We start from the raw sequence: 26690 nt of genomic DNA, 5'->3' as shown, positions 1-26690 counted from the left end.
TTCTTAAAGCATATGAAAAGGTTTGGCAAGAAACAAACCGAAATAAAATGTATTATTTAGTGAAACTCTTTAGTGAGACAACCGTTGATCTCCTGTGCATGCTCATGAGGGTGCACAAGAGCAGCAGTTTGCACAGCCCCCCTGGCAAGATGGGTCGTTCAAGTGAGAAACTGATTTGTTTCACTTCAACCGGACCACCAGCAATATTAACAACAGAAAACACAACACAGCTGCACACAAACTGGAGAACACAACATAAAAAACAAGTATGAAAAGTTTGAAGTCGATGAGAAAATATTTTTCTATGCCCAGCCTTATTTGTTTGAAGCATGTTCAGAAGTTATATGGACTACTTGTATGTTTTTTTTTTTTGTCCTTTTTGGAGCTCTAAACTAGGAAAGATTTTAAATTGGGCCTATTAAATATAGTCAGCCATGTCAACAGCAGTAACTCATGGTTTCTAACGTTTCACCTACTTCCCTCATCCAACCGTTTTACCAGTTTCCTTCTTCCAACCCACCAGAGTCCAAAGATCAGCCTCTGTTTGCTCTTTCTCTCTTTCCCTGGACACGATACTCTGTAAAATCCTCCATTTCCTCAAAGCATACTCAACTTCCCAGTCACTTAACCCTTTCCATAGACCAAACTGCAGCCTGTAACTCCACCCAGTCCTACCGTAGTTGAAACCTCTTCCTTGTCACGTCAGACTACACCCTTAACTTATACCTGTTCAAATCTCTTATCAACTCGGGCCTCACTTTTTGTTGCATTATGGGAACTGTAGTGAGGTTTTAAGTGCCTTTTTCCACGCATGTTTATGTGGTAGTGTTTTACTCTGTAACGCTGCTGTTTCTCTAGAGATCTTGGATGACAGACGTTTGACTCAGGTATGGCTATATGTTCTCACTTCTTTGGTTGGTCCACTTTTCACATATAATACACATTTAGTGACCTTGTGAGGAGTAATTCTTGTAAGTTTATTTTTAAAGAGAAAAATGTTTTTCACTCTCAAAGTGAGTTACTCATTGACATTAGCTAGAAGCACATGTGGTGAATTGTGCTTTGTTGAAAAAATGAATAATAGATTAAGTAACTTTATATTGAAACTCTATAGCCAGAAAACATAACACATAGCACATAATAGACTTTATAAACAGTATTGTCTAGATTTGTCAAAGGCAAAGAGATAAGGCATCGGGCAAAGTGAGTATGTTTAAGGGTGTGTGATTTTCCATGTTGGCTCTTGTATAAAGATGGTGAAGGGTCAGGTGTTTTCCTGGTGTTGAGGGGAGATCTCTAGACTGATGCCATTAACCGTCAACATCAGTATATGGTCACTGAACCTTCAGTCAATGTGACATTTATCGATTATGTTAGAGCACTGTAAAATGTTAGTCATTTTAATCGAAAAAGAACATAAAAATGCTATAGTAAAAACATGTTGATTAGTTACAATATCATACTGTAAAACTTCATACTATATATAAAAAGACTACTTTTGTAATAACTGTTAGATATAAAAATATTAATTACTGGTATCATTTACAATTAACTACATATCATTTTACAATATGGTTTAATTTGTTAGCATTAATTAATACATTAGGTATCATGAACAACCAATGACCAATATTTTTTTATAGTATTTAATAATCTTGGTTAATGTTTATTTATAAATATACTATTATTACTAAGCAATATGATTAGTTCATATTGCATTTAAAAATACAATTGTTAATTCATGTTAGTTCATACTGCATTAACAAGTGTTAACAAACACAGCTTTTGATTTTAAGATGTATTACTAGATGTTGAAATTAATATCAACCAATATTAATTAATGCTGATAAAGAATTTTTCATTAGTTCTTTAATTTATTGTTAGTTCATGTTAACTAAAGTTGTTAATCTTATTGTAAAGTATTACCATTAGTTCTTATTAACAAACGCTAATAAATACAAACTAATTATAAAGTGTTATAAAATTTTCTTAGAATTTCCTGTGAAAAATACTTAAAAAGACAATACATATACTTTTAATACTTGTACAGTATTGTAATAATTATGTTTATGGCTTGACAAAGACAACATTCTGTTAGTATACATACTTTGTTTAGTGTATCCCTAAAATCCCTAAACCGAGATCAAAACACCTAGAGCTACACCAAACTTGGGACAGACCTTCAGACTGTTCTAACTTAGTGTGCTATACCTTTTCTAACTGATCAGACTTTTGTTTTTTCTTGTAACTGACCAGAAAGTGACCAAAAATGACATAGACTTACCGTAACTACATTTCCATCCAAGGATTTGTTGTGAAAATAGGTTTATGGCATCAAAATTAAACTGATGGAAATGCAAATTGTCGATAAAATATTTGTAAAAATATTTTTCAGTTTAACTATAGCACATAAATCCTATATCAACATGTCAAATGTCGTGATAAATTAGTTTGGAAACAAAAAATTACATTCATGAAAATATGATGTCACATGACAATTTACATCCGTCTTCACAACAAACAGCATAGTGGAGAGGTACACTTGGAGTGATGAAATTTCATTAAAGACAACGACATTATCCTTGATGGATATAAATTATAATAACAAATGTACAAAGACAAATGAATAAAGTAATAAATAACACAGCTATATAGAGTCATATTATAGGCTACCACAAGTTATATAAAGACACCAAAAATTAATTCAAACAGTCCATGTTTTGATGGCCAAGTTGCAGGAGAGGCCAGTATTGTTTAACTGCAAGTAATCATGTAGCCTTTCATTATACCACATGTGTTTTTATGGTAATTATCAGTACACTTGAAAGTATTAATCAAAATATTGTTAAATAATTAGGCTGGTAAACTAACACAAAATCATTATGTATACAGCTGGGAACTGTGAAATGCTGGAAATGCCATCACTATATTTTTTCAGTAACGTTCTGCAACAACAGATGTGGTTTTACAGTAGATTTAACAAAACAAAATGTAAACAGTAAAGGCCTCAGATATAGGCGTTCAATTTGATCATTTAATCCAGTTTTTCTGGAGCGGCTCATACTTTTTGATACTACATAGGAATTATTTTCAAGGGCGTTGACGGTGTGTTGACTGTTAAGTGATTGCGGTGGTTTTAGATGGGTCATTGTAATATTAGATTAGATAAAGGTTAAGATGAAGGTATGTGAGCATGGTCTAATGTTCAGGGTTATTAGTGGCAGCATTCATTTTTTTTTCCAATTTCAGATGGGTCAGTTATTATGATTTTTTTTTTAATACAATATATATATCGAATCCTTCACAAACCCTATATGTGTTTCACAGGCATTGACAAACCATGAACAAGCATGAATTGTTGCATTTAACAGTAATTGTATATAGCCTATGTTTAAAATTATTCAAGCGGTAGACTGAATGTTTCGTGTTAAATGAACAACGACTAATGTCTATGAAAATGGTTGTAATAATAAATAATCTCCCAGTGTGTGCGTATGTAATTAGTCTATACATGTACAGTATGTGTAAATACATCCCCCTCTCATCAATACCCTTTGCTGATAAGCCACAGAGCTGTAAAATACACTGAACTCTCTTCCAGTTAATCATCAACCACGGTTAGACATTAACAGACAAATAAAATAATCCATTATGATGTGCCTGTATCTATAAGGTCTTGTACCTGCAGTTTCACTTATATTAATGCAGAGTTTGTGAGATGCACTGTTACATACATGGAAAAGAATGACTAGTAAGATTTACTTAGTAAAAAGTTTTTGCACACCGTTTTAGTAAATATTAAAAGTAAATTTTAATGGTATAAAATCTACTTTTCTTCACAACATTATGATGTTTGAACTGAGTGAGTATATTTAACTTAAAACAGTTACTTTTACTTACAACAATGATGTACATGGTACTTAAACTTAGTGAAATTTAAATGAATATTTTATTAGATAAATTAACATTTTTAACTTTCCTTATAAACAAATGAGTAATCGTGTACCACATGACACACAAAAGCTTTCCACAGGAAAGCTTAATGCATGATATGTAGTCTATCAGACAACATCACCTTGCATAGCTGGAATTAGGAACAAAATACAGACCTGCACATGCAGACCTGAACACATGCTGATGGAAATGATCAACAGATACATTTATATCATGAATGGTATATATATATTCATTTTATAAGTATAAAATGAACTTCAGACTTCACAAAACAAGAAATGACCAAATGTAACTTCAAAACCAACAATAAACATGTAAATAAACTTGCAAACACTAAAACCATGCATGCAAGCTCATTAATTATTCAAGCATGCTGGGAACACCAGCTTCAAAAAGTTGAGTAAAATGTAATTACTTTGTTTACCATTGAAATGAATTCAAAGTACCAATGTGTCTGCAATGTTAAGGTTTTCTACTTTAGGATAAATACACAATGACACATTGTAAAGATAAACAATCATAAATAATATTTTCTTGTAAGCTTGAGCATTCATTTTTAAATGTTTGAATTGAGATGGCAACAAATGCAGAATTTACTGAATATTTTCAAGTTCACATTTTTTCAATGTTGAAACTACTTCATCTTTTCTGCTATATTTACTTCACCACAAACTGTTTTTGTCAGTGTACAGCTGTAGACTGGCTATAACTGTAATAGACTGTAGCTATAATGTGACTTCTGCAGCTATACGACATTAGAAAAGTTATTATTGGAGCAAAACTGTACACATTGCTATAGAACATCCAACCAGTGTCAGAAATGTACTTTTTACTGAATGGCAATATTTCAGTCTGAAATAGTTGAAAGAATGTTTTGTCTGCTTTCGAAATTTCCGTTCTGCCCCCAGTGGCCTCAGCTGGAACTACAGTTGTGCATGGCGCATGCACAAGACATGAACAAATATAAACATTTGAATATTAAGTATACCAAAGCCTAACAGTACTGAGACCAAAACAGCAATATTTCACTTCTTTGCAAATATAGTATCTCGCTAGCCAGTGATCAAAAGTGATCAAAAACATTTTTGGCACATGAACTTTTGACGCATGGTTGTGCTTGTCAGGAAATCGACAAATGGGGTCTGACTTTAGAAGGAAAATAATTTGGAACTACACGGCAAATTCCAGTGTAAATATGTTGTCATATTTCCACCTCTTTGATTTCTTTTAATTTTATGATGACATTTTTTCCCCTCAAACACATCGTCTCATCCATTTGTCAAATACATCAATTCAATCAATTCGTTGGCAGTGGTGGCTCAGTGGTTGAGGCTCAGGGTTACTGACCAGAAGGTTGGGGGTTCAAGCCCCAGCACCACCAAGATGCCACTGTTGAGCCCTTGAGCAAGGCCCTTAACCCTATCTGCTCCAGGGGCGCCGTATCATGGCTGACCCTGCACTCTGACCCCAGCTTAGCTGGGATATGTGAAAACTAATAAATTTCACTGCATATATGCAAAAAAACTGTGTGTATAATGTGTGACCAAAATAAAGGATTCGATTCTAAATCAAATCATCCTCAAATACACAAGATATCAGAACACAATAAAAACTTCTAGAATATATTTTAAATAATTGGCCAATCTCTGAATTCGAGTAGAATTTGGCTGTTTTAAGTTTTGGAGTACTTTAGAGTAGTTACTTCACATTCAGTGGTTTTAAAGCTGATTTTAGATTTTTTCAATAATACAAAAAAAACGTTATATTAGCTACACTTTCAACAAGTCTCGCCTCTGTGACGTGTTTACAGATATCTGACAGATACAGCTCAATATGTCTGCAGAGACACTAAACCCATAACTAGGATTAGAATGGAATATTATCAGAGGAATTGGCTTTGTTTTGATTATTATTATTATAATTTTATTTTACATTTTTTTCTTTACTTTCTTTCACATTTTTGCTCAGAGCTCTGATTCATTTCTGGCTCTGCCTTCAACCCAAATGCACAACAAATCTCACTGGAGAACTGAATATTGTTTCTTAAATTGTGTTTTTATGACTATGGAATATCTTTGTCTTCTTTTTTATACCAGTGTGATGATGTGATCAGAGAAAGATGGGCTCCTTGCTGTCAGCGTGTGGAATAAACATTAAGAAAAAGAAAACAGAGGGTATAACATAACCAGTTACACTGATGTTTAATGGCCAAAACAACTTGATTCTTTTTCAGTTCATATATGCACAATTCAAACTGATTCTTAACTTAATGTTTCCAATGCTGTGTTTATGTCTATTTTTTTATCTTTTTTTTCTCCACAGAGGAGAGGCATTTGCGAGCAAATGACAGGGAATTCAATCTGTCATGTCAATATGCGGTAAATAGAAAAAAATTCCTTAAAATGAAAAATGGACATTATTTTTCATACAGTGTGTGTGATCTGAGTGTGTCGTATGTCTGTCCTTATAGAACAATGCCATCAAGACTTCAAAGTACAACATCTTCACCTTCCTCCCTCTCAATCTGTTCGAGCAGTTTCAGAGGCTGGCCAACGCTTACTTCGTCTTTCTCCTCATCTTGCAGGTATCTTAACTAGACGCTTAGATCATCACATATTTGTCTATAGGGTAAATTATTTCCCATGGGATGAGTTGGATAAATGATAGGAAAGCTGATCAAAAAGTGAATTTTCATAACTTTCAATGGTGGGAAAATATGATTTCTTGAAAGCACAGCTATAATCTTTTCAAATGATAAAATCTTAATCAGTGTTTCTGATTAAAGACACAAATCTTTGCTAAAATGTGTACAAACAGTTCAAATAAGCTTTTATTAAGTGAAAAGAATATTTCTAACAAATGTAGTGTTTGTGTTAAACAGCTGATTCCGCAGATCTCGTCCCTGTCCTGGTTCACTACTGTAGTCCCTCTGCTGCTGGTGCTGTCTATTACTCTAGCCAAAGATCTCTCTGATGACATTGTGAGTCCACTTCCTGTCTGTGTCCACTACATGAAATCATGTGTCTTCAGTCATATTATGTCTCTCTTTCATCTTGTGTTCTCATATTCACCTCACACAGACCAGACACAAGAATGACAAGCAGGTGAACAATAGAAAAGTCGAAGTGCTCATTGACAGAGAGTGAGTATTCACCTCTGTGGAGTTATACATTTGTCATGTACTTTACTCCATCTGCATTTTCCAAGAAACTTTTGTGATGAATGGTATTAAACTGTCCTAAATTTTGTGTATATATGAGAATAGAGGGTTTTTAATGGTAAAATAAAGATTCACAGTTACAATAGCAGGAAAATATATAATAACATTTACACCACTCTTCAATTTTATCATCTCAACCAGGCTGAAGAGTGAGAAGTGGATGAATGTTCAAGTGGGTGATATCATCAAACTGGAAAACAACGAGTTTGTCACAGTGAGTAACGATTCAAAAAATCTTAAACAAAAATCTTGTTAAAGGTGCAGTATGTAAGATTCAGAAACCCTTGTTATTAATGACACCTGTGGCCATTAAGTGAACTGCAGCCAGATACCTGTTGCTTGCACTTGCACTCGTGCACACACTCCATAGGGACGCATGCATCAGCCAAAACAACAACGTAACGTACAAAGAGAGAACGTGATTCACCGGCATCATGCTGACAGATGAGGAAGCATAATTAAAATTACACAGTTATGATTGTTTTACTACAAACTTTGAGACTAAACTAAAACGACTTAACAGCTAACATAGCGTACTGATACACACATACAGCTACATACTACCGAACTATACCAGACAGTTTACTGTTGCACTGCAATATTATGTTGCACTATTGTATGTTTTGTATGTCATATGTTGTACTACGATCAAGAAACCAGCGTATTTACTTAAATCGATCCTGTATGACTTTTAGTATAAAGAGAAGATCGTTGAAATTATTTGAAAGTTACGAAGCAAGGTAGCTTGCAATTCATCAGCGTTAGCAGGCAAGAGCAAGTTAGCTAAAATTACACAGATCAATCCTTATGGCACTATATTTCACATGCTTTGCAGTGATGTAAGCTCACCTGTCCAATAAGAAGAATGCATCCAATTCAGGTTTCCCAAGTTCCCTCCAGGAATCAAATGCCCTGCTGATGTTCACTCTTGTTTTCGCTCGACCCCGCTTAGCCAGACGGATTCATTAGAAGACTCTCGGGAGAGTGCATAAACGTGACATCCTTTGGAATTCCTGGCAAAACCGACCCACTCCCTATGCATGAAAATCAGTCTACAGGCTTTCATAGGAAACTAGGAAGTCCACGAAGGGCTAATTTTTTAAGTTGCGTTACAAGCCTTTAACACATTGGTAAAAAAAGGTGAACATTACATGAAAATTGTTACATATTGCACTATTATTAATACTAATGACTTTTTTAAATTACTTACCATTTTTTTCTTCTAAAAGCTTAAATTTTTACAATAATATAAAGAAAATGTCATGCCATTGTCATCTTAAATATAATAAAAATGTTCACTCTACATCGTAAGGTACTGTAACTAACTTACAGTTAACCAATTAAAAGAATGTAACATGTAGCATTTGTTTTCCTTTAAAACTACTGACATTTTACTGACATACTGAAAAATGTTTCCCCTGTGCTGTAGGCTGATCTGTTGCTGCTCTCCAGCAGTGAACCTTTGAATCTCGTCTACATTGAGACAGCAGAGCTGGATGGGTCAGTAGCTGAACATGTGAATATATACTTGGACTCTATTATGAATGTACCAGAGCCATCATGTCTTTCTGTTTGTATCTTTGTCTCACACAGGGAGACTAACCTGAAGGTGAAACAGGCGCTGACTCTTACAGGAAAGCTAGGCAATGACATCCAGAAACTAGCAGCATTCAATGGTGAGTGGCACTGTACAGTATATCTACAGTATCTGTACCTACAGTAAATTTATATCATTAATCCAACAAAAAAAAACATGTTTTTAGTAATCATAGATGGATGGATGGATGGATGGATGGATGGATGGATGGATAAAAAAGATGTATGTATGGATGGATAGATAGATATTTCCGTTTGGCACCACCTATACTAAATAGAGTATAAAAACATTATCCTTTTATTGTTTCACTTGCAGGTGAAGTGCGTTGTGAGCCTCCAAACAACCGTCTGGATAAGTTCACAGGAACTCTGACGATGGGAGGAGAGACGTTTGCTCTAGATAATGAGAGAATTCTGCTCAGAGGATGTACACTCAGAAACACAGAGTGGTGCTTTGGACTCGTGGTGTTTGGAGGTTGCGATATATTGATACATTTCCATATGAATCTTAAAATAAAGATATGATGTTTATATCCTTTCTATAATAATGATGATAATTTCCAAATCTGGTTAGGTCCTGACACAAAGCTAATGCAGAACTCTGGCAAGTCCATCTTCAAGAGAACCAGCATTGATCGGCTCATGAATGGCCTGGTGCTGTTTGTGAGTAGACAAGTTTAATCGAGTGTATACACATGTACGTTTGCCACCCAATGATAAAATTAATTTCAAACATTTTTCTTTGCTCGTCAGATTTTTGGTTTCCTGGCCTTCATGTGCACCATTTTGTCCATTGGGAATGGGATTTGGGAATACCAGGAGGGGAACTCTTTCATTGTCTTTCTTCCCAGAGCTGATGGAGCAAATGCAGCCTTGTCAGCATTTCTCACCTTCTGGTCCTATGTTATTATTCTCAACACTGTTGTGCCTATCTCTCTCTATGTCAGGTCAGTCCTCATATTAACTTAATAAAGTGCTGAAAATTATTTGGTTATTTTTATTTATAGCTTTAAGACCTGAAAAACACAATTATTGTAAACATCTCAGCTGATGTCGCAATTCTCAAAATCTCTTTTCACACTGACAATAGTGTGGAGATCCTTCGTCTGGGAAACAGCTATTTCATTGACTGGGACCGTAAAATGTATCATGTGAAGAGCAACACACCAGCCCAGGCCAGAACAACCACTCTCAATGAGGAGCTGGGTCAGATCAAATATATCTTCTCTGATAAGACGGGAACTTTGACCCAGAACATCATGACCTTCAACAGGTGCTCCATCAATGGAAAGTCATATGGTAAGAGCTGAAAGAGCTTGCACTTGCATGTAAGAGTTTTAAGTAGAGTGTGTAACTTAACGCATGTTTTTATGTTCCTCAGGTGAGGTTGTGGACTTTGCTGGGCAGAGGATAGAAATCACTGAGGTCAGTTGTTCGTTTTGTTTACAATATTCTCCTTAAATCAATAGGGGAGACTGGGGCTAGTTGCCACAAAAGCTATAACTTTATATAAAAAAATCAAATTACACAAATATGTTTTCTCTAGCATTGCTTTTGTATGTTGGTTTCAAAATCCTGATTCAAACATGAAGGGTATTTTTCATAAATACTAGGCTGGGGCAAGATATCACATGTGATTTATAAATTGTAATCATATATAATTAATCTATTACAGTTTCTGTTGGCCAATTTTTTTAAATATTTTTGTATGTTACCTTTTCCATTGTTGCTGTTTCATGAATTTTTTGATATTTCATAATGGATTTACTAGAGGACACGTGACGCCATGCGAGAAGCAGACGTGTAAAGACAAGCTCTGCGCACTTTGCTAGTTTTTTTTATTATTTTCTTATTACAATCTGGTGAGATTCAATACACCCAGTTACATACTTGCTCTTTGAGGTAAACATGGCCAAGAAGTAAAAATGATCAGACTCTGGAGACATTAAAAGACACTTACGCTCTGATGGCCTTGCGAGCCAGGGACTCGATTTGGAAGGCACGTCGAAAGAAGAAATTCAGCATCAACTGTCCAACATGCTGATGAATGTTGTTGCTGACTTGGAGGATCTTGCTGTAATATGTCGATCGATTACAGCGATGGAAGCAAAATCTCTGAATTGGTCACAAGAGTGGCAGATGTTGAGAAACGTATTGATTACCTGGAATCATCGGAAAGGGAATTGCCGCTAATCCGCCTGCGTCCAAAACAGACTTGGAACACATTTTGGAAAAACTGGAATAATTCGAAAATATGAAACCAAAGGAATAACATACGGATTGTTGTAATTCCTGAGCATGAAGAAGGTAGAGATGTGGTGAAATTCCTTGACGAGCTCTTCCCGAGTCTGCTCGACAAGACAGGCCATAAACTGGAAATCGAGCAAGCTCACAGAGTCCCGGCTCGCGGATCTCCTGAGGAAGACAGGCCCTGATCAATCCTGGCCAAATTTCTGAGATCATCTGATAAAGATCTTGTGTTGCGCCAGACAAGGTCCAAAGGAAAGCTTTCTTGGAAGAATCACAATATTTTCTTGTTCCCGGACTTTGCGAATTCGACGAGAGCAATGCGATTGGTTGAAGGAATGTCAGAAACTCTTGCATCAACGGATGATCGCTTTTGCATTGATGTTTCTGGCCAGACTGAGAATAGAAATGAAGGATGGTCGCAAGGTATTTACATGTCCCAAACAGGCTCACTCCTTCATAAATATATTGGAGTAAGTAAGCCATTTGATGTTTCTTATATTAGTGGACTGACTCGCTTTTCAGTGACTAGATTGTCTGAGGAAGCTGGGTGCAATTTTTGTTTCTTTTTCCGTTGAATCCACCTAGCAGCTGGAGTTTGTTTTGTGGAATGATACTTCCTTCAAGAAACTTTTGCATTGATGGAAGATCGCTTTACACTGAAGTTCCCAGCCAGATTGAGAATGGATGCTGTGGATCGCAAAATATCTACATGCTTACATAAAGGATGCCTTTTATGAAGTTGAGAGGCTGAGTAAGTCATGGTGTATTTTACATCATCTGCTGAACTCATAAACAGCCAGCTCACTGATTACTTGGTTGTCCGTCTGAGTAAACTGAACGGCTTTATATCAGCTGGAATTTGTTTTGTGGAGCAAAAGAGTAAGCCCCCTAGAGCAACATTGACACTTCACAGGATGTGTAAAAATCTTGGTCTTGCAGATATTTGGAGACTTTTGAACCCATCTGATAGGGACTATAATTTATTTTTAGAACAGATTTTTTTTTATATCCAAGTCCCAAGTTCAATGTTTATGTGGAGACCAACTGGTCCTTAGTATCCTCTGTGGGTGTGGCTTGGGAGGCACTTAAGGTGGTCAGATCATACAGTATGCCTCATTCATCAAAAAATCCAAAGCACGAAAACTTGTGGAGTTGGATGGGAATATTAAAAGTGCAGAGGCAGCGCTGAAGCGCCAAATGTCATCTGATGGCCTCAGAGAATTGACCCGATTGAAATACAGATATAATACTATTTTGTTGCGGAAAGTGGAGTTTTGATTATTCAGGGCAAGACAGTCATACTTTGATTTGGGGGACAAATCAGGGAAGCTTTTGGCTAGATATATAAAGCAGAGAGAGTCTTTTTCTACCATTCCCTCAGTGAAATCTGCTGGTGGTGTAATTTTTACCTCAGCCATTGCTATTAATAATGCTTTAAAAGAGTTCTATCTTGATCGTTATAGTTACACGTCTTTGTCTACTGATGGAGATATTAGAAACCATTTGTGGAACCATTAGAACTCCCGAAACTAACGACTGAGCATTCTCTTCATTTTGAGGTAAACTTGGAGGAGCTTGACGAGGTAATTAAGGCCCTTCCTACTGGCAAGTCTCCAGGGCTAAATTGCTTTGCCGCTGAATTTTTTAGATCTTATGCTACAGAACTGGCTCCACATTTGTTAGAAGTTTATAGGGAATCATTAAAGAATGGAAGGCTTTCGCCAACCATGACACAAGCCCAGATCAGTCTGATTCTTTAAAAGGACAAAGATCCAAGCTACAATCCAATTTCCCTGATCCAGTTAGATGTAAAAATGTTGGCAAATATTCTATTGTAGTTCTATTGTGGAGAATAGAATTATGACATTCCAGTGTGAGATAATAGATTAATAAAGTGCAGTGCTGGTGTATATTGATCATGAGAGATCAAGTGTTCAGAAGTCTGATTGCTTGGGGGAAGAAACTGTCATGTTAATCAGCTGGTGCGGGTCCTGATGCTGCGATACCGCCTGCCTGATGGTAGCAGTGAGAGCAGCCCATGACTCGGGTGGCTGGAGTCTCTGATGATCCTCCGAGCTTTTTTCACTCACCTTCTGTTATAGATGTCCTGGAGGGAGGGAAGCTCACCTCTGATGATGTTTCTGGCAGTTCGCACCACCCTTTGCAGGTCTTTGCGGTTGTGGGCTGTGCTATTGCCGAACCAGCCGGTGATGCAGCCAGTCAGGATGCTCTCTACAGTACTGGTGTAGAACCGTGTGAGGATGTGTTGGTTCATTCCAAACTTCCTCAGCTGTCTTAGGAAGAAGAGGTGCTTGTGAGCCTTCTTCACAATGGCCTCAGTGTGGACGGACCATGTGAGTTCCTCATTGAAGCTGCTGACTTTCTCCATCGGTGCTCCATTAATGGTGATGGGGCTGTGTTCTCTGTCTTTCTTCCTGAAGTCCACTACAAGCTCCTTGGTCTTACTGACATTGAGGGAGAAGTTGTGCTCCTGACACCAGCATGTCAGAGTGTGCACCTACTCTCTGTAGGCTGTTTCATCATTGTCAGTGATCAGACGTACCACCGTCGTATTGTCAGAAAACTTAATGATGGCATTGGAGCTATGTGTTGCCACACAGTCATGTGTGTATAGGGAATACAGGAATGGGCTGAGAACACAGGCCTGCTGGGCTCCAGTGTTGAGGGTCAGTGATGAGGAGATGTTGCTGCCCATTCTAACCACCTGACATCTGCCAGACAGGAAATCCAGGATCAAGCTGCACAGCGAGCTGTTTAAGCCCAGAGCCCGGAGTTTCGCATCAAGCTTGGAGGGCACTGTGGTGTTGAATGCTGAGCTGTAGTCTACAAACAGCATTCTCACATATGTGTTCCTTTTTTCCAGGTGGGAGAGAGCAGTTTGTAGTGTAAATGCAATGGCATCATCATTGGAGCAGTTGTTGCGGTAGGCAAACTGCAATGGGTCCAGAGAGGTGGGCAGCACAGAGCATATGTGATCTCTGATTAGCCTCTCAAAGCATTTGCTGATGATGGGGGTCAGAGCAACAGGACGCCAGTCATTTAAGCAAGTGATTTTTTATTGCTTTTGTACAGGCACAATCGTGGATGTTTTGAAGCATGTGGGGACTACAGACAGGGAGAGGGACAGGTTGAAAATGTCCGTAAAATCACCAGTCAGTTGGTTCGTGCACGCTCTGATGACGTTGCCCGGAATGTCGTCTGGACCCGCGGCTTTACGGATGTTCACCTGTCAGAAGGATCGGGTTACATCAGCAACAGAGACGGAGAGTGAACCATCCTCTGTAGTGTCGGCCGTGAGTGCTCTCTCCACGAGGGCGGTGTTATTTTCCTCGAAACGAGCATAAAATGTATTAAGCTCATCTGGGAGAGAGGCAGTGGTGTTCACGGCTTTTTATGTTTTACGAGTTTTTATTCCCTTTGTAGTCCGTGATGATGTTAATTCCCTGCCACATACTTCTAGAGTCAGTGATGTTAAACTGTCCTTCAATTTTATGCCTCTACTGGCGTTTGGCTGCTCTGATAGTGTTACGAAGGGCATAACTGGCTTGTTTATGCTCCTCCGCATTCCCAGAATTAAAAGCGGAGGTCCGCACATTAAGTGGCATGTGAACATCATTTAGATAAGGTGGGGTTTATTCGGGGCCATAGCTCTTCTGATAACATTAGGCGTTTCATCAATACCATGTGGTAAGTAGCGAATGATCAGACTCCGGTCGCTGCCATCTCACTTGATGCCAAAAAGGAGTTTGATATGGTAGAATGGGATTATATTTTTAAGATTTTGGAAATATATGGGTTACGAAATTCTTTTATTGGATGGATTAAGTTACTTCATAGACACCCTGTAGTGGCGGTACAAACAAATTGATTCATTTCAGAATATTTTACTCTGAACAGGGGCACTCGACAGGGTTGCCCTCTTTCCCCATAATTGTTCTGTCTTGTCCTGTAACCATTAGCAGCCACGATAAGAAAGGAGGATGATTTTCTAGGGGTGATGGCGGGAGGTGTGGTGCATAAGCTTTTACTTTACGCAGATTATATTTTATTATTCGTCTCCAACCCCACTAGATCTATGCCTAGTATTATCATATCATAGTATTATCAATTCCTTTTCTAAATTTTCGGGATACAGAGAGAGATACAGGTCTAAATCTGAAGCTTTAGCTCTGACTGCGTACTGCCCAGTAACGGCTTTTCAACCAGGTACCTTTCAATGGCCCAAACAGTGCATTCAGTATTTGGGTATTGTATTCTGAGCAAATTTATGTGATTTAGTCAGAGTTCATTTTGACCCTTTAATAAAAAGGTTTTTGAATGATGTGGGCGGGTGGGCTTCATTACATTTATCAATGACTGGGATGGTTAATGTTATTTAAATTAATTGTATTCCAAAATTAAACTACCTACTACAATCTCTCCCTGTAGATGTCTCTTATTTCAAGCAATTTGATAGTATAGCGAAGTCCTTCATTTGGAATGGAAAATGTCTCGGGTTACATTTCAACAAATTACATAGGCCGATTGACAAAGGTGGGGTAGGTCTACTTAAGATTTAGTTTTATTATTATGCATTCGGTCTCAGACATTTGGCTCATTGGTCGCTTCCACCTGAGAGAGCCCCTTCCTGGTTTTGTATTGAAAATGTAAGTTCTTGCTCCAATCTCGAAACTGCAAAGTCCTTCTATCAAACTAATTGGAGAAGTTCAGTCACACCCCGTTATCTTGCATTTACACTCAATATGGACAAAAGTGTCCAGAGTGTTTAACTCGGATATTTATTTAACGCAGCCTCGAGCATATGGCTGAATCCTAAACTATGTACTAATAAGTCCCCTTTTTGCTGTTCAGATTGGATTTTGAGGGGGGTTAATACACATGGTGACCTATATGATAGTGGAGTATTGAGATCTTTTGAAAATTTGAGTCAGCATTTTGGGATTCCCAGATCTCAATTTTATAAGTATTTACAGCTGTGCCACCTGCGCTGTACTGTTTTTGGGAGTAGCATGCAGTCCCCTAGAGCGGCAGATACTCTGGGGGTGGTGATTGCTACTTTTGGGAAGGGTCATGAGGCATCAGTGTATTACTCTCTGATAATTCAGAATCTGGGGGATGGAGCTTTTAATACTCTCAAAAGATTATGGGAGGAAGATTTAAATTTGGTATTGGAGGAGGGAATGTGGGCTAGGATTAAAAAAAAGTAAAGTCTCTATCTAGAGATTTTATTGGGCCCCTTCTAAATTTTATACGCTTGGTTTTAAGGACTCACCCATCTACTGGCTATGCTATTCAGAAGATGGAGACATCACTAATTTATTTTTTGGGTCAAGCAGAAGGATGGGAGTTAGGGATTTTTTTCAATAAGAAATGGGGCAATTACTTAGCATTTTTGGGGAATCTCAAGGAGGGGTGGTGGAGGGAGTAATTTAGAGTTTTTTTATTTTAAAATTATACTTGATTTTTGTATTTTCTTTTATTGTTGTTGTTGTTTTAGTTTTGTGTTTTTTTAATGTGTGTGTCTATATTCGATTGACCACAGGGTTGTCGGGGGGATTTGGTAGGGGGAGGGGATATAGTAGGAGTTTTATGTTAAAAGTGATTGATTCACTATATATGTTGTTTTTTTCTTTGTGTTAATTTATGAATCAATAAAAATGTTAATAACAAATAATTTATTTACTATACATTGAACTGGATATCAATGAAATAGCATATAATACATTTTAAATTCAGTTTAGGACAGTAGCTTTAATTCACTTTAGATAGTATTTCAAACAAGGTCTTTTTAAATCAGCGTCATTAAAAACCAGGTTCCCGCAGTGACAACCTGCCCCATTAAGTGTGAAAGCATGCTGCACTATAAGGATATATGGTCACAAATACCCCCATTTTACCTCTCATTTATAGAAGACAGAAAAGGTAGACTTCTCTTGGAACCAACTGGCCGACCCAAAGTTCTCTTTCCATGACCATAAGCTGGTGGAGACAGTGAAGATGGGCTCTCCAGAGGTGCAATCATTCTTCCGTCTGCTAGCGCTCTGTCACACTGTTATGCCAGAAGAGAAAACTGAGGGTGAGCGACATCTAGTGCAAGCTTAAATACACTTTTGACTGTTCATGCCCGATTTTCAATGTATTAATACACAGAAAATACATTCAACCATATGATTTGCCCACATCTACAGTAAAGATAGACTCTGTCTTTCTCAACAGGAGAGCTATTTTACCAGGCTCAGTCTCCAGACGAGGGAGCACTGGTTACCGCAGCCAGGAATTTTGGGTTTGTATTCCGAGCCCGTACCCCAGAGACTATCTCTGTGGTGGAAATGGGTGTCCCCAAAACCTATGAGTTACTCGCAGTGCTGGACTTCAACAATGTCCGCAAGAGAATGTCTGTTATTGGTGAGCCCATGAGCTGTTTCATTCCTAAATAAGAGCGATAATTTTTTTTGTAGTATGTTGAATTATATGAAACTGTGATGTATTATACAACAACCCCCTACAAGGCAGAATAATGTGTTAAACATTGTCAAGTGTGTTTGTTTTTTTTTTCCAGTTCGGAATCCAGAGGGCAGGTTGATTCTCTATTGTAAGGGAGCTGATACAATTATCTTTGAAAGACTGCATCCGTCTTGCTCCAAACTCATGGAGGTCACCACAGAACATCTGAATGTAAGTTTCATTTGTGTTTCTATGGGTCTGTGTGAGTGTTTTTTAAGGTACGGTACTTATGCTCAACTAACACATTGCAGGAATATGCTGGTGAGGGTTTGCGGACACTGGCTCTGGCTTATAAAGACTTAGATGAAGACATGTTTAAGGAGTGGAGATTGCGCCACCATGAGGCCAGCACTGCACTGGAGGACCGTGAGGAAAAATTGGATGCCATTTATGAAGAGATCGAGAAAGACCTGCTGGTAGTCACATCACACAGAACATTATCTTACAACATGACCATAAAGTAATAATGTTTCTCAGTGTTTATTCTTCTCTGAAGTATAGTTATGTGTATTTGCACAGCTCCTTGGTGCTTCTGCAGTGGAGGATAAACTTCAAGATGGAGTGCCTCAGACCATTGAGCAACTCGCTAAAGCTGACATAAAAATATGGGTGTTGACTGGAGACAAACAGGGTGAGTTTTTTCACACTTACCTCAATGTATCCTAACCAGGCATGACACAAGAAGTTTCTTACAAGAAATGGAAATTTGTCTGTCCACTCTGCAAGCAAAATATTTCGTAATCAAAGCCACAATTAAACAGTCTGAACATATTTGAAGTTAAATATAAATACAGCTTTGTGAAGTTGGATTTTGGACCCACAAAATGTCCTGTCGCTTGTCACTGTTGGAGTGCAGTCATTTTACGTAAGGAGTGGTGACAGGGGTGAAAATTTCAATTCAGTTTACACAAGCATAAATATCCATGAGGTTCAAGGCTGTTTTTTGCTGGTCTAGCTGATGGACCAGTATAGCCATATTTTTCAACAACAAAATGGAATAATTGTTGACCAACATGGTCTCCCTGGTGAAGCTGGTTGACCTAAGAAGCCTTGCGGAGATACCAGCACACAAACATCCTGTGCTGAGGACTTGCATCTGTTGTGGAAGATGACAAATTAGACAAACCTTATTTACAATAAAGTTTCCAGCACTTTGTTCATGTAACCATTACAATGCCCCACAGAGACTGCTGAGAACATTGGTTATGCCTGCAATATGCTCCGAGAGGAGATGAAAGAGATCTTCATAGTGGCCTCTAATACAGCAGAGGAAGTACGAGAGGAGCTTGTGTGAGTGCCATCTCTCCTTCAGAGCACCATTTTCTAAAGCATTTAAATGGATTCATCATGTGGTATTAAGACACCTCTATTCTGTGGTAACATACAGGAATGCCAGGAGAAAGATGTCACCAGGATCAGGAGACGAGCCGCCCATTGTGAAGAGCGGACTTTTCGGTAAAAAATCTCAAGTGGTAGAGGATGAGGAGGTCGATGGAGATTATGGACTGGTCATTAACGGCCACAGTTTGGTAAGAGAAATGTAAACTTAATTACTTACTGAAATTATCCATCCATCCATTCCCCATCTTGTGCAAGTTTTGCAATAATAAAGGACTGATTGATTGGTAGACAAAACTGTTTTATTCCTTGTTTCTCTGGCCAGGCGTTTGCTCTGCAGAAGGACATGCAGTTGGAGCTCTTGAGGACGGCATGTATGTGCCAGACAGTCATCTGTTGCAGGGTCACTCCTCTTCAGAAAGCACAAGTGGTGGAAGTCGTCAAGAAGCACAAGAAAGCTGTGACATTGGCCATTGGAGATGGAGCCAATGACGTCAGCATGATCAAGAGTGAGTGTTCCACTGTGTCTCAGGTGATGTACTGTGTACTTGCACTATGTTCTTGGCATCTTGCAAATTAATTTTCAAAAGGTAGGATTGTCTCAAATTGAGCGCAAGGCCATCAGACCAACTGAAATCTTGTGCTAAAAAAGCTAGATGCGCCTCATCAAATTAAACCGGGGGCAAGTGTCTCAACTTGTTTTTAAAATTAACGGTTTTTAACTTTATATGGCCCCCTAAAAATGCAGTACTACTGTGCGAGATGCTGAAAAAACAACTAGAACTAAAACCTGGTCAGCGTGAACAGTTTTTTACTACACAGAGGCATTTATCTTTGTCAGTTAATTTTTTTTTTTTTAAATGCATGTGATTTAGCCGACTTGAGTTATGAGAATTCACAAAATTTGGGGTAATGGTAAATCATTAAACTCTTTCAACTCATTCAATATTCTAAGGTGCTATCCTCTTAGAAGTTTCAGTTGTTTCCACTTTCGCCATATTGAAACTGTTCTGTCAGGCCAGCATTGTAGGCCGATAAACCTGCTTCATCTGGGAAATCTACACCGGGAAATCTGAGTGTTGAGAGCATAAAGTCTCTAACATCCACACCCAGTCTTTTCAGTTCAAGAAGTATATCATCCGGGTACTTGTGAAACACAATGGCATATTTGGTTAGGGTTAAGGTTAGTACACTTTATTTTTTTCAGTGTAAACGCACTACCTGCACTACTTACACTTCAAAATGGCATAGAATAGTGAAAAAGTTTGCAATAAGGGATAGACGTTCTGCTTGCTAACATACTGTATCCCCCTCATCCTTCCTCTATAGCTGCCCATATCGGTGTTGGCATTAGTGGGCAGGAGGGAATGCAGGCGGTTCTCTCCAGTGACTTCTCCTTCGCCCAGTTCCGCTACCTCCAGCGCCTCCTGCTAGTCCACGGCCGCTGGTCCTATCTGCGCATGTGTAATTTCCTCCGCTACTTCTTCTACAAGAACTTCACCTTCACCTTCGTCCACTTCTGGTATGGTTTCTTCTGTGGCTTTTCAGCTCAGGTAAGAAGGAAATCAGAGTCTTTGGAATCAAGTCACATGAATGTTTTATTGGATGCAAATTTTGTCCTAATGTTTGCTTTTTCTGCTCTCTCCGTAGACTGTGTATGATGAGTGGTTCATAACACTCTACAACCTGATGTATACAGCTTTACCTGTTCTTGGCCTAAGTCTCTTTGATCAAGTATGTCTAATATGATATGATATCAAAATGTCAATCTAAATGTTTATTTAATGTCTCCAAATTTCATGTAGGTTTCCCCTCCCCTTACAAAAAATCTAGTGTTCTGGTAAACTAGCCACAAATGTAATCTGTATTGGTGAACTTGCAGCAAATCTTTGGACATTTTGCCACAAGTTTGCAGTAAAACTCATTTGCATGTGAAAATGATCAGTGGCAAGTTTGCAGCAAATTTGCCCTAAACTCTCGATATTTGTAATGGCTTCCCCCCAAATTAGCGTGTTACAGGTCCTATCATGAAACACAATATATGCATTTGTAAGTATGTAAACGTGTGTGCAGGACGTCAATGACCGCTGGAGTTTCCAGTACCCTCAACTCTACGCTCCGGGTCAGCTGAACCAGTATTTCAGTAAAATGGCCTTTGCGAGAATCCTGCTCCACAGCTGCTACAGTTCACTCATCCTCTTCTTCATTCCTTGGGCAGCCATGTGTGACACCGTCAGAGATGACGGCAAAGAGATTGCAGATTATCAGTCCTTTGCCCTGCTGGCACAGACCTGCCTGCTCATTGCCGTTAGTGTGCAGGTAAATTCTCATTTAGGACTAAAAAACACAATTCACTACATCCAAATATGTTGTATGGATGATAATAAGCATATTCATGTCTTGTGCACAAAATATCAAAAATCATAAACTTTATAACAAATCACATACTTTATAACAGTATTGATATAGTTGTTTGGTTAGCTAAAACTCGTGCCTAAAAAATGTCAAAATCCTGAAAATATTTGAAACTTTTCATTTCTCTAAAAAGATGTTTGTCAGGTTTTAAATGTTTAAACAATAGTATATTATTGCATATTAAGACAAAAGTATTTGAACAGTTTCTGTGTATCAAATGGAACATGTATAACATTTTATGTGATGAACTACACCTGTGGTTACTCTGTTAGGACACCAGTGGTAACCTAAAGGGGAATTCATACCTCCACAATAATGACTTTGGGACCACTTGGATAAAAGTAGCTTTGAAAATGTTTTTGCAATCATAATGTTAAAGTATTTGCAAGCTAGTTCTGAACTACTGTAGATATAATCTGCACTGATATTTTTTTATCCAATTTATTGCAGTTACTTTTGAAGTACTTTTTGTACTTACTTTTTGTTTTAGTACTTTTGAAGTGAGGCTTCAGTGTCCAAATGTATCCAAATACTTTTTGGGGCCATTGTTTTCCAAATTAGACACATACTGTATACAGTGTGTATGCACTCTTGCATACAGTACAGTACAAACACAACATCTAAATGTGGCCATGTTTGTTTTAGCTGGGTTTGGACACAAACTATTGGACGGCAGTGAATCAATTCTTTCTGTGGGGGAGTCTGTCTGTGTATTTTGCAGTTACCTTCACCCTGTACAGCAATGGCATGTACCTCATTTTCCCCTCCTTTTTCCCTTTCATTGGTGAGTGTCCCTCCATCCCAACCACATCCTTTCATCCTGCATGTTTGTGTGTGTATCCTATGCCACCATGTTTCTCAATGTGCATCTTTCTCAGGCGCTGCGAGAAACTCGCTAAACCAGCCGAACGTGTGGCTGACCATATTCCTGACCACTATATTGTGTTCATTGCCGGTGGTGGCAAAACGGTTCTTCTTCATTCAAGTCAAGCCCACTATTAACGACAAGGTAAGTTGAAGTAACTTTCAAAACCTAATAACCCTTGCTGTCTATGGCCTACAGATGAAGCTACGTTGTAAGGCAGCATGCTGCTGAAATGGAACATCATTAGTGATTGAAATGGAATGCTCTACATTAGGGTGACCAGACGACCCCGTTTTCCTGGTACAGTCCCAGTTTTTGACGGTCTGTCCCCGACTGGAGCTTTCCACGGAAATGTCCCCGTTTTTACTGCACGTTCATACCAGTCCGCAAAGGGAAAATACATGGCAAGAAAGCCACTATTTAAGCCTACTGGCAACAAGGTTTACCATGTATTGTTTATTTTGACCAACAGAGGGGGCTGCTCGCTATAGCAGCTTTAAGTCATTCGTCTTCCTTTACTGATTAATTGTTCGCATTAGTTTTGCCATTAAGAACTGAACCAAGGAGCATGCGCAATTGAAAAGAATCATCATCATCGTTATCAGCTTCGAGATGAGGCACATATTAACTATGTTATAAAGAAGTTATATTGTTATTTATTATAAAAATTTTATAATATATAATATGACATTATTAACATGGAAAAATGTATTATTTGCAAAGAATAACAATAAATGTAAGTCAGCAAATTTCAGCATAGATTACATTGTGCTTTGCTAGGAAAGAAGTGACTGAAAAGAAGCATCATAATGCACAAGAGATCAAAATAAAAGGTATAATTAAGAAAAACAGGTCCATAGGATATACTATTTGAGATAACTGATAGAAATAGTTTGTTGAAATAGTGTAATTATTATTATACAATATTGAATATCTTTGTGTCATGACTGCAAAGTGGAAAACTCCCCTACAATATGAGGCATCTAAGGGGGGCAATCAGCCCTTCAGAAATGAATTTCAGGCCCTGATATAACACATTGCGTAATTGTATCATATGATTTCAATTGTAATACTGAGGGAAATGGTAGTCAGGTGAGCTCATTCATTTTGAAATTCCTATGCCAGTTTGCCAGCAAGCAAGTTAGCACCCTACCGTCCTACTTTTATAAAGTTCCAAGCAAAGGTAAAGGAAAAGAGAGGAGAAGAGAAGAAATTTTAGAAGAGAGTAAGAAGAGTGAAAAACCAAAAGGCAGGTGTTCCTGTGCTGTGGAGTCAGCTGCAACAGTTCCTATATTCAATCATTGTTTATACATGTTTGTTTAGTTCACTTTTATGCCACAGTGTCATCTACTGTATACAGTGTAGAAAATAATAAAGTCATATGTAACAGAAGACAATTACAAATGATACATTTTACCTCCGTATCAGAATTTCATTCAGACATACCGGTATTCAAAAGAGTATGATTTAATATAGTTCATTACATTACTACATTCACCATGGTCAAAATACATAACAAATCCAAACTGTCCACCTTTTTTAATTAATCGATAAGGAACATGTGAAATTTCAGTAACATATTTATCACTTAACTAGAAATGTCCCTGGTCACCTTACTCTACATAGGCAGCAACTCTGTACGCCACAGTAGCGCTCATTACACAATGCGCACAGCACACTCGCAATTGATTTCAGTAGAGTTTGATGTTAGCATGTTGCTAAGCTAACAACACAATACTCAAGTTTGTGGCTAGTTTTGGTCCTTTTGTATCAAAACCTTATACTGCTACAAATGAAGTTTATGAGCTTTTTTCTAACAATACCAGGTGTTATAGCTTTTGATGGGCTTTGTGGACTCCTTTTACTTACTATATGTTTACTATTTATGACACTTCTGCCCTCGAACCGGATAGAAACTGTCTGAGGCATTGTGCCAGTACTTAGCAGGATGGCAGTGTCAGATCTTATTCCCTGCAAAAGAGCAGCATGCTGAGGCGTAATGTCACAGTTATTTCTGGAATCCAAAACCACTGGGGTCATAATCTCATAAATAAATGACTCATTTTGTACAATATTAAAAGCCTCATCCTGCTTCGTTCTCCTTTACCTCTTGTTCGTTTGAAACAAATGGTATTGGGCAGAATTCTTAACTAACCTACAATCTAGTTTAACCAGACACTAGTTGCCGGTTAAGCATTGCACCAAGCTAATTTACATTAGGCAATTTAGTATATTCTTTTTAGTGCACACCTCCTTTCTGTGTAAATTTAGGCTTCATAACTTCAGATATTTTAAAGAGGTGATTCAGGTTTTGGAACCCAAGGGCCCTTTCCCACTCCAGGAACTGAAGCCTGTTTTGGGTACTTTTTGAGGAACTACTAACTTTTTGTCGATTTCGCACATGAGGAACTGTAGTACCTCTTATAGGTTAAAAGTTTAACTTATTTTGACTTTTTTAGCTCCTAATCTGGGGTAGGTACTTTTTGGGAGCAGATGGACTGTGGGAGGAGCTGAAGCCTGTGATTTGTCAAACATGTATGACACCCAAAGCAATGAGAAGAGTTGACGAGTAAACAAACCTTTAGCTGCTAGCCTGCTATTCAGAGGATTGCTCAAATTTTACAGTTCCTTTAACAGAAATGAAATAAAACCAACAAATAATCATCTCCGTGACAGTTGCAGCACTATACAGATAATAAAGTGAGATCTGTATGACTACAATGAGATTTTCCTGTGATAACGGACATAAATAATAAGATTTTTATCGAGATTGGATAAATGAGAACTATTATAAACTTAACCATGTAAAATAATTCTAATTTATTTAAGGAAAGTGTTGCGTGCCTGTTACTGCATGTTTTACTTGCATCAAGACATCTTTTTGTCAATGGGTGAGTATTTGATAAATATGTTTATAATCTTTTTCCATTGAGTTCAGCCTGCAAGATGGGGAAATGTGGCATGCAAATTGCATTTGGCAAATTTGTGGCATTACCGAATTTGCAATATTCCTTAAGTGAATCAGGTGCTAAAACAGCACTTTAGAGGCTCAATTCATTTTTAGTGAATTTCTCCCTATTTCCCCCCGCCCCATTATTCCTCTCTTCAGGTACGGCATAAGGTCAGACAAGCCAAATCTGTTCCTCCACCTCCTCCTACCCGATTATCACGGCGACGAGTCAGCACACGTCGATCTGGTTATGCCTTTTCTCACGCTCGTGGTTATGGAGACCTGGTCACCTCAGGACGCTTCCTGCGTATACCAATTAAGACCAGATCCTCTCTCTTCCCCCACACTGAGACACCGGTGGCTGACAGCACACCCCAGACGTATCGAATCATCTTTGAGGAGCCCCAGAGATGACTTGCCAACAAGCTTTAATTCACTTTTGGCATTGGTGAAACATCAACTACACTATATGCTAGTGTACTCTTAAATATTTACAAAAGTACCTTTTATCAGATATACACATTTAAAATGTACAGTCTTTCTCTTCCGGGATAATGGACCAAAAATAGTGATACTAAAAATTGTCTTGATGCACTAAACAGATTTTTGTCCAATCAAATGCTGTCGAAATGAGAATGTTTTTCCCCCCAGGATGTACCAGCAAGAAGCATATCATGGTTAATATTTGTGATGATATGAAAGCCTATTTGCTTTTAAAAAAAAATTACAAATTATGAATCATTTAATATGTCCAGCCCAAACTTCCTTTTTCAATGGGCAATATGTCAAAAAGGACAGAATTCTGCGCCCATCAAGCCATTTCATGGGGTTTTTAAGAACCAGGGTTAACAACAGGTTAAATAGTGTTTCATCATGGGGTATTTCAAGTAATATTTAATTAAAGTACTCTGAAATATTCACTTTGAAAAATATTTCACATAAGAGTTATGTGAGGCTGTAGAGTGAAGAGGCTGTGATTATTTGAAACAATGAGAATGTTTTTATGTGATTAGGAGCTGAAAATGATGTCACTTGAGAGGTTTTTGTAATATAGTATTAAAAACTCACATGTACACATTTACAAATACACAACAATAATAACAAACCATCCATGCGGTTGTAGTAAGACCAGAGGACATAATGAATTTTAAAGATTTAATTGTTTGCAAAACATAATGTTTGTCCGTAAACACACAGTGCCAACAAGAAGTTGATGCGAGATTAATGAGATCTTCACAAACAGATTTCATGTTCCTTTAATTTGTTTGAGACACAATTTTTGTGAATCTTTTTTGTTTGTTTGTTTATGAGTTTTGTTTTTATGAACAATGGAAATGATCATCAAAGCTGATGTGCTGTGATTCAACATTATTTTATTTTGTCATGTTTTGTACAAAGATGCAAATGTGCCTTGATTAATGATAAATCTGATCAATTAATTTTGAGAAAACCTTTTTGGATTTTTATTGCATTCATACAATTCTTTTACTAAATGCCAGATAAAATGTATCTACATAATATTTGTAATAATAAATGTATTGAGCTCAAGGCATTTGTGGGATGAGCCATTCTAATAG

At 37.8% G+C, this 26690-nt stretch overlaps 1 protein-coding gene across 1 annotated transcript; it reads left to right on the top strand.

The window, feature by feature from the left end:
- The first annotated feature begins 721 nt into the window (after positions 1-721).
- Positions 722-26690, top strand: atp8b5b (ATPase phospholipid transporting 8B5b). Its single transcript, XM_052117056.1, has 28 exons — positions 722-887; positions 6051-6128; positions 6277-6332; positions 6425-6538; positions 6836-6934; positions 7035-7096; positions 7316-7388; positions 8604-8674; positions 8768-8850; positions 9087-9245; positions 9345-9433; positions 9524-9717; positions 9861-10069; positions 10152-10195; positions 16952-17117; positions 17258-17446; positions 17601-17716; positions 17797-17961; positions 18065-18176; positions 18730-18835; positions 18933-19074; positions 19209-19392; positions 20213-20436; positions 20534-20617; positions 20957-21202; positions 21944-22082; positions 22177-22307; positions 25273-26690. Exons 2-28 carry the CDS (start codon positions 6074-6076, stop codon positions 25525-25527), a joined length of 3567 nt encoding a protein of 1188 aa, XP_051973016.1. The 5' UTR covers positions 722-887; positions 6051-6073; the 3' UTR covers positions 25528-26690.

The sequence above is a fragment of the Xyrauchen texanus genome, chromosome 44 (assembly GCF_025860055.1).
Source record: "Xyrauchen texanus isolate HMW12.3.18 chromosome 44, RBS_HiC_50CHRs, whole genome shotgun sequence".
Lineage (NCBI taxonomy): Eukaryota > Metazoa > Chordata > Actinopteri > Cypriniformes > Catostomidae > Xyrauchen > Xyrauchen texanus.
This window is presented reverse-complemented; position numbering and strand designations above follow the sequence as displayed.

Excerpts from the sequence above, each read along its gene's own strand:
- atp8b5b (XM_052117056.1), top strand. The coding sequence starts at position 6,074 with ATGGGCTCCTTGCTGTCAGCGTGTGGAATAAACATTAAGAAAAAGAAA. Across the intron at positions 6,333-6,424 it reads ATCTGTCATGTCAATATGCG|AACAATGCCATCAAGACTTC; the intron begins GTAAATAGAAAA and ends CTGTCCTTATAG. Across the intron at positions 17,447-17,600 it reads CAAGAGAATGTCTGTTATTG|TTCGGAATCCAGAGGGCAGG; the intron begins GTGAGCCCATGA and ends TTTTTTTTCCAG.